At 39.3% G+C, this 14096-nt stretch overlaps 1 protein-coding gene and 1 non-coding gene across 3 annotated transcripts; both read left to right on the top strand.

Annotated features, from left to right (window-relative positions):
• Positions 1-743: 743 nt before the first annotated feature.
• Positions 744-12785, top strand: colec10 (collectin sub-family member 10 (C-type lectin)). Of its 2 annotated transcripts, none has more exons than XM_039619826.1 (7): positions 744-949; positions 2841-2912; positions 7790-7861; positions 9696-9749; positions 11440-11652; positions 11969-12180; positions 12387-12785. In XM_039619826.1, exons 1-7 carry the CDS (start codon positions 850-852, stop codon positions 12612-12614), a joined length of 951 nt encoding a protein of 316 aa, XP_039475760.1. In that variant the 5' UTR covers positions 744-849; the 3' UTR covers positions 12615-12785. The 2 variants fall into 2 exon arrangements, with proteins under 2 accessions (XP_039475760.1, XP_031607291.1); XM_031751431.2 differs by having other exon boundaries at positions 745-949; positions 11440-11535.
• trnal-cag lies at positions 10494-10576 on the top strand. Its single transcript has one exon. It is a non-coding gene; the product is annotated as a tRNA-Leu (tRNA).
• Positions 12786-14096: the final 1311 nt, after the last annotated feature.

The raw sequence follows: 14096 nt of genomic DNA on the forward strand, positions 1-14096 counted from the left end.
TTTTCACTGGAACTATTTGTTCTGACTAAAGGTATTTACTTTTGCACTTCAAAGAATGTTATTAGCACTTTTTTTCATTCAGGACCTTCGCAGTGTTATTGTGAGCTCCGGTTCATCTAATTTCCCTTCAGTAAATTAGAAGCAGGTGTTACTCTGCAGTTCTAGCCGAGAATGATCAGAGATTTTTCTTGTATCAGTAAAAGTAATACCAAAGCAAAGCACAGGTGGCTCGCAGATGTTTCTGTCATTCCCACATTCTCTCCAAGAATGAAAATATCAACCGTTAGCATGTGCCAACCTCTAAGGGAGTGATGGCAAAGTGTTAAACCTCAATCAGAGGACTGAAGTGTTAGTTTTCATTTTATTCCTAAAAGTTAATTCTGTTTATTTGGGCATAGCGTTTTCATTAGGAGAAACATTTAATCATGTCACTTATCTGAGTGACTTTTTCCAGTCTCAGCTGATCAATGGTAATGACAATTTGCATATTAACGATCAAGAAACGGACTTCCTTGTGTTTTCCTTACCCTGATGTATAAGCATGCATCAAGACTTTTTACTTTATTCTTTACAGTGTACCCATGTATCTGGCCAAATGATGGTAAGATTTTTCACATGTAATTAACAAGTTAAACCACATGCACAGGAATGCAGTACTCTGGCGAGTGTTGTTTGACATTTTGACAATTAACTGATAAGACTCTATAAACAAGTGTGTCTGTGTGTTCTACAAACAGCAGCACTGCTTTCTTCTGTCACTAATGCTACGCTGATCCCTGCTCCTCGACCATCTGCTCCAAAAAAGCCAAAAGGTTTGGATTTTCTGCAGCGGTCTGTGATGGTTGGGAGATGCCGCGGCTCTTGGTGCTCTGTGTGTTTGTAGCCATCTTCAGCTACGTTTCTGTTTCTATAGAGGTTTGCACCAGCGCCTTGATACCCGGAGCTAAAGGTAATGCATTGTGGTGCTGTTGTAAGTGTGTGTGTGTGTTTGCATTTTGACTGGATGTCAGCTTGATTTGTAAATGTTTATCTTTGCATAATTAAGTCTAAAATGTTTTCAACCTAAAATCAACAGTACTCATGTACTTAGTACTCATGTTTGTTCATGATGTTGGAAACGTTGTGTCCCAACGTTACGGGAGAGTGTTAGAGTGTGAGAGTGCAACGTTCTGAGGAAATACCCCCTAAATGTTTTATAGTTTAAAGAGCTGATGATAAAGCCACCAAGCATTAAATGTTCTAAAGTTTACTAGCTCACTGTCTGCTACCCCGCGGTCTTTTGGAGGGAATGCCTCCCTGTGTGTGTTTTCCATTTTATGACATCCAGTGGCTTGCTCCCCTGCTGATTGAGACAGACAGACCCTAATAAAACACAAAGTTAAGCTATGCTTTTTTTTTTTTTTTTTTTTTTTTTTTTTTTTTTTTTTTTGCACTGTGCTGGAAAAAAATAAGAAAACGGCCTTTAGTTTAAATGGAAGCCAGAGGCATGTGTCTCAAAGAGCTGGCATGCAGAAACTGAGATTGTTAAGCTAAAAGGCAAAAAAAATTTAATAATTCTCTCATTGTGACAATAAAGGCCATTTATTAAATTGTTGAAGTTTTGTTATATCCAAAACAAAGTCTGTTTTACAAAAGCAGCTTCTGAAATAAAGTTAAATTATGTTTGTCATGAGCAAAGGGACGAGGCGTCTGTACCATCAGTTACACTTTCACAGCTTTCCAGAGAAGTTTCCCATTGTTCCACTGTGATATTGTGTATTTAGACAGCTGCCACAAACGCGAACAGATTATTTGTACAAGACTCATCCAGATACTACTCACCACAGAGGCAGTCTCTTGAGTTTGTGTAGACTCACATCTGTGTATTTCGGTGGGTGACAGATGCGCATTTTTCCCAGTTTTAGACCCCTCAAAAATGTCTTACGACTTATTTTAACCTTTTTCAACAAACACAGTTTTATTACATTTACTGGTATGTTGACTTCATCATTCTTATATAGATTTACGGGAATTTTTTTTTTTTTTTTTTAGACGTAAAAAAGTGGGACGCTGCAGGCCCAGTTCTTGAAATTGAACGACAATAAACACCAAATTCTGACATTTTTTGGAAACAACCTATCTTATTGCTACTGCGACATGTTAAATAGCAGATGAAAGATCTTCATTTGATTTGACACCTTAATCACACAAACGAGGCCTGTTGCTAATTTTACGCTACATGGTTTCAGTTTAGTAGTCCACGAAATTAAATATTTACCCAGACTGTATCACTTGACCGTGCAGTGATTTAGCTTGAAAATGTCTACACAGCCGACAGAGCTGAATTATCAGTTTTCCTAAGTACTTCTGCCAGCCTAATAGAAGCAGACTCTAAGCAGAGTCCTTCTTTCTAAGCCCAGCATTTAACAAGATATAAACTGCTGCCTGCATCAACAACTGAGGCAAAATTACTGTTTTAATAGACATTCAGAAATCTCTTAAGATTTCATGCCAAGAGCCTTTTGATCCACGGCCCCACCTCAAACATTTCTGCTACACCTCATTTGTGCTTTCAGCTCTAAAAAGGACTTTGTGCCATTAATACTTTTAAAGCACAGATGCCTCTAAAAATTATACTGGCTCGCCAAAGACTTATTTCTTCTTTATAAACATCCGAAGAGGATTCAGTCCATCTCCTTGTGATGATTAGAAACACTCTGCTACACTTACACTGAAACTTACACACACAATCGTTCACCAAAGCTCTTTGCTGAAGTGGTTTTTGACGTGCTGTTAGTGCTGGCAATGGATCGCCACACTGATGGCCTTTTTGTTTACAATCTTTCTTTTCTAAAATCCAGGAGACCAAGGTGAGATTGGAGATGATGGAGATCAGGGGAAGCTGGGGAAGAATGGACCACCAGGACTTCCAGGTATGCAGTATCCTTCTAGTCAAAAATGGCTAAGCTGTAGGACAAAAACATGTAGACCCCGGTAATGTGTATACTCACAAAACGTGAAAGACATTTAGAAAAAAACCCAAAAGGTTTCATACAACTTTTTGTCCATGAGTGCAGTCCTCATTGAGCCGGTAAATAAACTGATGTGTAAAATCAGTGGGGTTCCCCTTTATCACCAGTATAACCCAAATAAAATCTAATTTGCTTTTCTATCAGACTGCGGTTTAGGATGGTGTAACAGGCAAACATCAGTATAATCACAATGACTCCACATCTGCTTTAATGGCACTCAGACACTCAGGTGCAGGCGACTGCTTCCTTCCTTATGTTTTCATCGTAGCTGCTCACCATTCATCTGGTAAGTGTGCGGACAGAGGCAAATGGAGCTGACTGCAGTACTTTTTAGTCATATGCTTGCTAACAACTACAAAAATGTGACTCTTATACTTAGTACAATTTTCCAAGTCTAATAAACCTGACACAATGCTCTGGAAAAAATCCATTTGTATTTAAAACCTCAAAAAAGGTTTTCAAATCACATACAGTAAAATAGTTTTTCCAAACTCACTTCTCAGAATTTTTTTTTCTTTTATTTTGAATAGATGTAAATGCAAGAAAATCCCCAGCTTCTTCATTAGCATGTTTCCTTTAGGTATTGCAGTGGGGTAGAACAGCTGAAGGTTAAAAAGAAGAGAAAAAGTGATGAGTGCCATAAGTATACATCTATATAATCACACCAAGGAAATAAAAAAATAAAGTCTGGCTTCACCAGTCTGACTTAAAAGGGAAAAAAAAGTAAATTTTCCTTGCTTGTCTAATATGAAAAAACACAGCTAGTAACAAAACCACCCAGTGTGCAGCCTTTGCATTTCCCTGCAACTGTGCCACAGACAAACAGCACTGCACTGACATGACATCTGTATATCTGTGGAGGAAGCAGATCTGTAAAATGCTGCTGAAGAAAGCAGGGGCTTTCACAAGGTTTTTTTTCCAGCTGAGCTGATAGGCATACACACAAATACCTGCTCACATATGCTTAAAAAAATACATGCAATGCAGTAGAGATGGACCGATCCGATATTACGTATCGGTATCGGTCCGATACTGACCTAAATTACTGGATCGGATATCGGCGAAAAATAAAAAATGTACTCTGATCCATTAAATATCAAAAAAAGCATCTCACAAAACTTGCAACACGGCGTAACTCGGCTCATAACCGTAGCACGTTGCAGCAGTATGCCTCATGTGATAGAGCAGCTGTGTGTATTTGTAGCCTCCCTACCAAACCAGCATTTCATCTCCGAGGAAGTTATCCCAGAGAGAAGTAAAGCAAGTGTGTAAGTTCATCTCTGAATGTTTGTAAAGCGTTCCCATGTTAAGCTTAACAACCGATATATGGAGCGACTACCTTCCTGCAGCTACTTCAATCTTGAAACTGCTTAATGATCAGCTGATCGGCTTTTCTGTCGCTAGTCGGTCTCTCTTCTTTGTTTTTGGGCCACTTTGCACCAGAAAGAGGAAACCAGCGGCTGAACAACAGCAGCACGTTTAAGCTTGATAAGCTGTTGTTAGAATGTATTTAATATTACTTTCTACACCAGGATCCTTTTCTATGCAGCTGACAGCTGGTAACTGTGCAGGGGCGGATCTAGCAAAGTGCAGCCAGGGGGGCCGATAGGGCATGAACAGGGAAAAGGGGGCACAAAGACATACTTTTCTTTCTTATTCTCATTTAAAATATGTAGCTTTTAATAAATAATTATCTGAATCTTACACCCAAAGTTTTAATCTGATGTAAAATGTATAGAAGTCCATTACTGTATATAGTAACTGTTAAGTCTATATACCCTAGTAAGCTATAGTACTTTTTCCTTTGGGAAGGTACCATCTGTGAATTCTGCAATTCTGTTGAAGAAAGATGTTGAATCTATTTAATTATTCTTGAAAAATAATTTATTTCTGTGCATTTTTTTTCACCCTGCATCAAATTAAAGTTGATTACATCGATTAAGCATCATGAGGTGGAGGGTGGGTGGTTCCCTATTTTTTTTTTTTTTTTTTGCTGGGAGTTTGCAACCCTATTAGTTAGGTTGCTTAATATTTCTGCTAAGTACTCTTTAAAATACCAGAATAGGGAGGATGGAGCAGGTTTAAGTTAGGTTTTAAGTTAGGTAAGGTTTATTAGATTGATCAGTGTTGCTGAACTATGAAATATTTTGGGTGCAGTGTATTTTTTACACACAGGTATGACAGAATAGCTTTAGTGTTGTTGTTTATTTAAACTTGAGTATGAACTTGTACAAAATGCAGCAAGATATTAAAAAAAACAGTTTTATTGATTAAAAAACACACTATATTGGATTCATATCGGTATCGGCAGATATCCAAATTTATGATATCGGTATCGGTATCGGACAGAAAAAAGTGGTATCGTGCCATCTCTACAATGCAGCATCCTGCACGTGCCAGAGAGTACAAGACGATAGACACAGTTCACACGTGTGTAAATATAGATGCAATAAATATAGTGTCATGATCGTATATGTTTTATTCTATAACGTCTCACAGAGCTCAGCACACATGGACACATGTGCACGCTGCACACTAAAAACACCCTTCTTTTATCAGTGTGTGTGGGAGACGAATGCCAGGGCCGCTGGGGTCATTTTCAAAAGTGCAGAGAGCGCGTGCACGCAAAACTCTTTCAACTTTTCAACTTTGCGGATATTATTCAACGGTATAGCAAAGCCAGTCATTATGGTTTCTCTGTGTGTATGCTTACTGTAGGCATGAAAGCAGGTTTCTGTGATGATTTTGTAACTGTAGTATGTCAGCAGCTCGACAGATGACGCATGTATTCCCTGTTTTAATTTAGGCAGTTTTACAGGAAACAGTTGCTTAATTTTGGAATGTTAAATGGGAATATGTGACTGCTAATGCTCCGGTGGGCAACAAAAACAGTTTGTTGCTCCAAGCTTATTAACAACAACAAACTGTTGTGCTGGACTTGTACATTTTTTAGCTTGAATCGAAGCTGTAACTGCGGTTGAAATCTTTGCATTATAGACAAAAAAGTGCAAGAGCATGACCAGTGCAAGGTTTTTAGAGCCAGTATCAAACAGGATAAATACAGTATGTCTATGTGTGCTGCACAGGGTGCTAGACAAACCATGAGATGACACAAACATCTATTTGTGCATTATGTATTGGCTGATATATCGCTCTGGCTCAAAACTATGGTGTTATATAAGGATCTTAGTTCTTGTGCAGAACTTTTAGGTAGCTAGAAGTGCACAACAGAACAGCCTTATTTTCATGTTCCATCTCTCTATTAATCTCCATTAAACAGAAATGTCAAAAAAGAAACTCCACTCTTGCAACTGTGCAAGCAACATTTAGTCAATACACTGATTTAAGATCATTTTAGAAACCAAATGCATTTTATTTTTGTTGTATTATGCTTACAGCTAGTTGCTTAGTTCAAGGGTGTTTTGAAATAGCTGAAGGCTCTATTTAAATTGCCTTAGACTCCAAGGCTTCACCTCCTTTATCCTCCAGCAGCTGGAGATTCCAGACGTTAAACCAGTTGGAGTGGTTGGCCATTAAAAGTGATAGGAAGGACCGTTATCTGAACGTTGAGATAGGCCGTTTAACTGGCAAGCATAAGCACTGCTAAAACATTATTCACCTGTTGCAGATGGATAACAAAAGACCATCAGATTAACTTTCTTCATGTCGCAACAAAACAAACACGTATAATCACTTCTTGTCATCACTTGTCACTTCAGTGTTGTTGAAGCATTTACTTTGTGAGTGTGCTTCTCGGGCGCTTTCATGCGGAATTTTCCTAACTTAAAAAAAAAATCGCACTCCTGTGTGAGTGAATTTTTCCCAGCGACCTCACAATCCATAAGAACTCACGCCTTCTGCCAACACTTCTCACAAATCACCGAGTCGAAAATCAACATGCGCAAGCGGGACATGTGAAATATTAGTGAATAGCTGGCTGTACGTGTGTGTGTGTGGCAAATCCCTCTAATAGTGGCAGGCTTCTCCAATGCGTCACTTAGTATTTCGAACGCCATCAATTTTCAGTTGAATAGTTTCCTGAGGAAACACTCATTCAGGGGCTGGCAGAGAGCCTCGGTCTGCTCTGTAGTTTTCCCATGTGCACACACACACACACACACACACACACACACACACACACACACACACACACACACACACACACACACACACAAACACACACATGCACACACTGTCTTTTAGTTTAATGTTCTCCATTTAGGATACATTTTTAAGGCACCCTCCAAAATCATGCACACTCCTGAGATTTCTTCTAAAGACAAACAAAACAGTAAGCCAGGCAGTGGTAATCAGATTACAGTGTACTTCAATCCATTACAAACACTTTGTTTTTAGATTTAAAAAATAAAAGGTATTCATAAATGATTAAACAAACAACAGTAAAAATGACACTATAATACATGCATTTAACAGACAGTGGATCAGACAGCAGTATTTGCAGGGATAGTCCTTAAAAGATTGAATGGTGTGGAATGCAGTTGCACCGATTATACAAAATAAACTAAAATATAATGATACTAACACAAAAAGAAATTGATTAAAGTTATTAAAAGCGATAATAACTGATTTTTACAGTTTATGCTGACTTTGACCACATTTACAATATGTGAAGTTCCTACATGCACACATCCTCTGCTTTTCTGGCATATGCTGTAGACTATGTTGGATTGAAACAGCATTTTCAACACTTTTTCCAAATAATATTTCTTTACTCTATCGTAAATACCTCCAAATCTCATCCTTCCTTTCTCCCACAGGAGTGCCGGGGGAGCCGGGCCTTAAAGGAGAATTGGGCCACACAGGAAAGATTGGGCCTACTGGAGACAGAGGTACAACAAAGTCATTTTAATCTAAAGTTCAGGTTTGATATGCAGTTTAACACCGTTTCCTGTCAGTCTCAGTCCTTCTCTAGTCCTGCCTCCTGTCAGTCCGTCCATTCTGCCTGAAACCATACTGTAAAGCCTTACTGATTTTTATTGCATTACTCATTCAAGTGTAATATTTACAATAAAATAATAAATAAATAAGAACTAATAAAGTGCATCAGGGGGTAATACTTAGTTCCTCAGTTCCCAAAAGCGAGAAAGATTGATGACCTTTCATTTGAACTTTATAACCATCGAGTGTATAAATTTGTTCTCGCACCAGTCCCATTAAACATTTTGATAGGTAGCTGTGAGGTTTCTACAGACGCTTAATGACTTTCAAATTGTCTTTAAGAAAAAATACGGCCTCCCGGACGCCCTCCTGAGATTTCACTGCTGCTTGCTCCCTAACAATGGTCTCAACTAAAACCCACATCACTACACTAATGGGCAGACTTAATTAGTCCCAAGACAAACACACAAGGATTTTTTTTTAAACTAAATCTGCTCATTATTGAGCTAACTAGACAGTTTCCACTAAAGGCTTGTATTTCTGTCCGTTTCTTTCACGTTTTAAGTTATCGCATCAAAAGATCCTACAACATGATGTCATGCAGTTGCTCTGCCTGAAGTGGCTAAAACAGTTTCTATTGTAGTTTTTGTTTTTATGAGCAGTCATGTTCCCCTGTCTTTCTAGACATTCACTTTTCTCAGTATTCATTATGATTAATACGCTATTAGGAAAGTGGCTGTGTGTCAGCTATATCAGGCAAAGGAGTGAAGTCACAGCTTTGGATTTCATTGATGCTGAAAGCCCAAAGCTCATAAAACACCTGAAAAAAACCCACTTGTTTTCAGGGACATGCCAACATAACAAGATTACAAGCTCAAATTCAGTTCGTGTTTGCAAGAGTGCTGGCCGTGATACAAGAGCACTGAAGAAATTCAGTTTAGTTCAGTTCAGTTTCCACATGGGAAATTGGTGTTCATTCATAATATAAAAACATGATAAATGAGCAGACATCGCTTTTATAATTGTAACTCCATGTATATGGATCCTTATCAGATTGTCTGCAGAGCTTACATCGTTTTTGGCCAAAAGAACAACTATATAAATCTACAGACTGTAAAACTGTGGAGTTACTGAGTTTATATGGAACAAAAAAACCAACTAACTGCAGCTGGAGGACTGTTTGGGATGAATTCTACTGTATACTCCACTGAGACACTGGAAAGCCATATCAGGTCACATTTTACCATATTTACCCACTGTGTTTTTCCGTATTTTTTGCAAAGGAGCTTAAACAAGCTCAAATAAATCAAATCCATCAGTATGGCAAAACAACTGGTCAGATTACAGGTACAGTATTTCACTGTTCTGGCTGTTCCTCATTCAAAGCTAGGGCATTGTGATGTTTGTACTGCAACCCACTTCCCCAAAATTTGCAACTGCCATTTGGGTTATTTTCCACGATGAAACAACAGTGCGAGGGCAAATTCAGGACAAGATTTACACACAAATAGTAACATTTGATGATATCTGTCAATTAAAAATATATGTAGATGTTAGTGTTATTTGGTATAAATTATGTTGTTGGAATAATTAATTGTGACCTACTGTTGGTCAAACTTTGACCATCTAGAAAGGCGTGCGGCCCTGTTGAGTTTTCAATGTGTGATACAGCCATCTGGTGGTAGAATGTTGTAACTACATGACAAGGTCAACGGGAAGCTTCTAAGAGGTTGAAATAAAGCTAACAACAAAGGGTGCTATTAATGATGTTTGATTCTTCTGCAGGTGACAAGGGTGATAAAGGTTTAGATGGACCAGCTGGTTTAAAAGGGAAACCAGGTAACAGCATGCAGACACTGCCTCTCTTTTCAAGTCATACAGCCATTTTCACAGGAGTCCTGTGAAAAACTAAGCACACCCTTACTGATTCCAGAGGATTTATTAGAGTAAAAACAGCAAGGTGCTGCCAATCAAAATGCACTTGATTAACGGATTATCACTTTTATTAAAACAGTGATGTCAGTTTGCTGCTCTGGAGCGTTCAGATGTGTGTTAACACAGTGACACCCAGTGGACGTCCCAGCAACTTCATCCCAGTGTCACACCATGCAATTCTCAGAGACACTGAGCTACATCTCAGCCTCCTCTCAGTCTTATTTAGCATCTTAAATATTAAAGGTAATGATAGCATAATCACAAAAGACTGAGCAGGTATGGTTATTTTGGAAGGATTGTCAGGAGAATGTCTTGTCTCTTCTCTCTAAGCTGCATCTGAACAAATCACAAAACTGGAGCATTGTCCTTTGGACTAACCAGTCCAAAGTGGAGATGTTTGGCCATAATGCACAGAGCATATCAGCACAAACACCTCATACCAGCTGTCAAGCACGGTGATGGAGGGGTGATGATTTGGATTAGTTTTGCAGCCACACCACCAGGGCACCTTGCTGTCATTGAACTCATGTCTATACCAAAGTATTCTGGAGTCAAAGATGATGCCATCTGTCTGACAGCTAAAGTTTAACCAAAAGTGGGACGCTGACCCCAGGCACAGCAACAAATCTCCAAAAGGCCGGTTAAAAGGTCAGAATGGCCGAGCGGTCTAAGGTGCTGTGTTCAGGTCGCAGTCTCCTCTGGAGGTGTGGGTTTGAATCCCACCTCTGACAATACCCTTAGCAGCTAGATAGTGTAGTGGTAAGACTACACACCTCTGGAGCGGGGGTCGCAAGTATATTTTCCCACCCGGTATCCATTAAGGGTCCTGGCTAGACCCCCCATGCTAAAAACCAGCCCTGGAGTGGCACGGCTACGTCTGCAGGCTGTCCGCAGTTCAGGACACAAGCATTTCACTGCATGTTGTACTGTGTATGTGACAAATAGAATTTCTATTTGTACTTAAAAAAGAATAGAACCAAGGGGTTTCTATGGTCAAAGACAGTTTAATGCTGTGGCAGGACCTGAAGAGAGTTGTACATAAATGAATACCCCGCCTACACAGTGAAAAAGAGTGGGCCAGAATTCATCCACGTGAGAGATGATCAAGTCATGCAGAAAACAGCTACTCCAAGATATTGCTGCTGTAAGTGGTGCTACTGAATCACTGGAAATGAATCAGTAGCTTGTTGTAGGTCAAATGATAAAGTCTTATTCATGCAGTTAAACAAGCTTTAAAAAAAGAATGCTGCAGTATTTACTAAAACTTTGAACACACCCAAAAGTAGATTTGATCTGGGAAACAGAGTTCAGTAAACTACATTTGAACACATTACTAATGAATTCCTTCAAAATCCTTTCTGAAAAAAAACCAAGTATTTGTTTTTGACTCTGAATCAGTTCTTCTAGATACTAATGGAGATTGTCCCTAAGGGAGCAATGCAGTAGAAAAGCATTTAATACTCTTATTAGAATTACTTATCCTTGTACCAAGAAGCAGGTGCCATATTTGCATAATTTCCTGACATCTTCTCTTCTCTTTGACATTCAGACAAATATTCACCCAAGCTGTTCTAACCCTCATTTGATCTATTAGGTACAATGTGTGACTGTGGGAGGTACAGGAAGGTGGTTGGACAGCTCGATATCAGTGTAGGCAAGCTGGGGAATGCAGTCAAGTTTGTGAAGAATGGTAAGTCACTCTTTTTTAATCTTTTACTAGACACTAGACGATGTCTTACCTCCGACCATTTAATAGAAGGAACTGAGACAGGAGGTCTTTGTGAAAGAGCTTGTATCAAGTCTGGAGGTAATTTCAAATCCATAATGTTTTATATTGTAATGCAACATCATTGATTTCGGTATCATTAAGACAGAGTTTAAAAAGCTTATTATTTACTAAGTTTAGATCCTAGTTTTAACTACTTCAGACACGGAAATTCCACAAACACCAAATCCTTTCTTCATTGAAGACTTCCATTACACAAGTACACTAGTCCCTTCATGTCTGTGCATCATTCTGCCACCTGACTTCTCATTTGCTTTCTATGTCAAGAAGAAAAAATCAGAACAATGATGGAAAATAAACTTATGTCAGATGACCTTTAACCTTTGAACATGTCCAGTGGTTCTAGGCTTGAGAGAAACAGAAGAGAGGTACTACCTGCTGGTGAAGGAGCCCAAGAGGTTTAGAGAGGCTTTAATGAACTGCAAGCTCAGAGGAGGCACCCTGGCCATGCCCAAAAGCACCAACACCAACCGTCTCATGGCAGACTATGTTAGTCAGGCAGGACTGACACGAGTGTATATAGGAGTGCAGACTCAAACCAAGGATGTGGTAAGTGGTTTTGATAATAACAACTAGGTAGTAATTAGTAGGTCTAATGCTTTTTTGATACTTTTAATGTGGAAAAATAAAAGAGGGTTGTGTAAAGTGTAAGAAGGACATATTTTAGGGCAGTGTTGGTCAAAAACAGAACAAAATTAGTTAACTGATGATGAGAAACTTTTTTTTTTAATCTCTTCTCTATTTTCTAAAATCAGGACGGGAGCAGTCATGTTTATGCAGACTCCACCCCTCTGCAGGGTTTTGCATCTTGGAGCCAAGAGGAGGAGCTACAGCCCAACACAAACTCCAGCTGCGTGGAGCTGCTCAGCACTGGAACGTGGGCTCACGTGGAGTGTGAAGCCACCATGTTTTTCATCTGTGAGTTCCCGAAGAGCAGGAGAAGAGGAGGAGGAAGAGAGCCAGGTGCCTCGGCATCATCGTGACCTTGACCACTCACTGCACATGTCAAGACAAGGAACAGACTCCTGAAAAAAAACATTTATATTTCCCATTTCCTGCAAATGTGCAGACAATTTCAGTTTGATTGACACTACTGTGTTCGCGTATTTCAATAAGAACCATTACCACCAACAAATCAGTAAAAATTGTTCTAAAATTAAGTAAAATTGGGTTTCCTCTTTTAATTTCTTTTTCTTTTTACAGTTGAAGTGACTTTCACTATCCGAGAAAATATGGGGCTCACTTTTACAGCAGTTTTTACCTATTCTGTGGCACTGCATCGGTATCATTGGAAGGCTACGGCTGTACTGAAAAATTTATATCACAGGGTTCAAGAGGTTGGTTTAAGCAATTAGAGTAAAACGGTAAGCACAAGACCGCCCAGCGTGGATAGGGTTCAACCAAGTGGCACTATGCTGCAGAAATGGTGCAAACTAAAACCTGAAACGAAACCATATGAACAGAGGGCAAGTGGAAGTCGGTGGATCAAACTGACCTGGCAGATGATGGATTCTGTGGTAGCGGGGAGCTGAATAGTGCTGGATATGGGGACTGTGCTGAGATCTCGGGTAAAACCGGCAAATGAAAGGATCTTTAGTGGCACTGAATTACCATGTTTTTGTGAGAATCAAGGTCCAGTGGATCTTAGGAGTTTAACCTATTGATTTAGCCTACTGATTCCCAAAATGTCAACATGCCTCTATTAGACTCATTATTTCAGACATTTTAGTTGATTTCACTATAAGAGAACAAAGAAGAAGAATAAAAGACCACACATACAAACACGCATATATTTTAAAAATATCCCAGTAATTACAAAACGAATGAAAAAATAGTTCCAGTGTTTCCAAAAGCAGGAGAAATATCTTGTATCACTCACAGCAGGTGCAGTTGATTATGACCACATTTTTTGAATCAAGTCATTCAGACATAAATTAAAAAGTAAAATTTCTCAACAAAGCCTGAAATGTGGGAGGTTAACAGTCACAAACACATGGCTTGCACATGTTCACCTTGTGTGAGTGGGTTCCTGAAGCTTTTTTCATGTTTGAACTACTGTAAGTGCACCTCAAAAATGCTGCAAAACATGGAATACCACGTCCTTCAAAAAGACCTATTTTAACATAATCGTCACGGCTAACCAGGGTGAGCCGTGTGGAGGAAATAAATGAGGACCCAAGAGCAGGCACTCGCTGAGAAGCAAAAGAGGTTTATTGCAAAATCAAAGGTGAAAATGGCAAAACAGAACTAAAGATAATTTATAGGGAAACTAAACAGCAAACCTGAACTTGAAGGCACGTGAAGGTTGACAGCAAGGAGAACACACGGTTGATACACAGACGGACCAACGATCAGCACATGAGTTGACACGACTTAAATACACACTGAAGAACACAGGGAGATTACACACAGGTGGGGAACACAGCTGGACCTGATGAGCCCGACGAGACGGGGGAAGCAAAACT

The sequence above is a fragment of the Oreochromis aureus genome, linkage group 11 (assembly GCF_013358895.1).
Source record: "Oreochromis aureus strain Israel breed Guangdong linkage group 11, ZZ_aureus, whole genome shotgun sequence".
NCBI classification, from domain to species: Eukaryota; Metazoa; Chordata; class Actinopteri; order Cichliformes; family Cichlidae; genus Oreochromis; species Oreochromis aureus.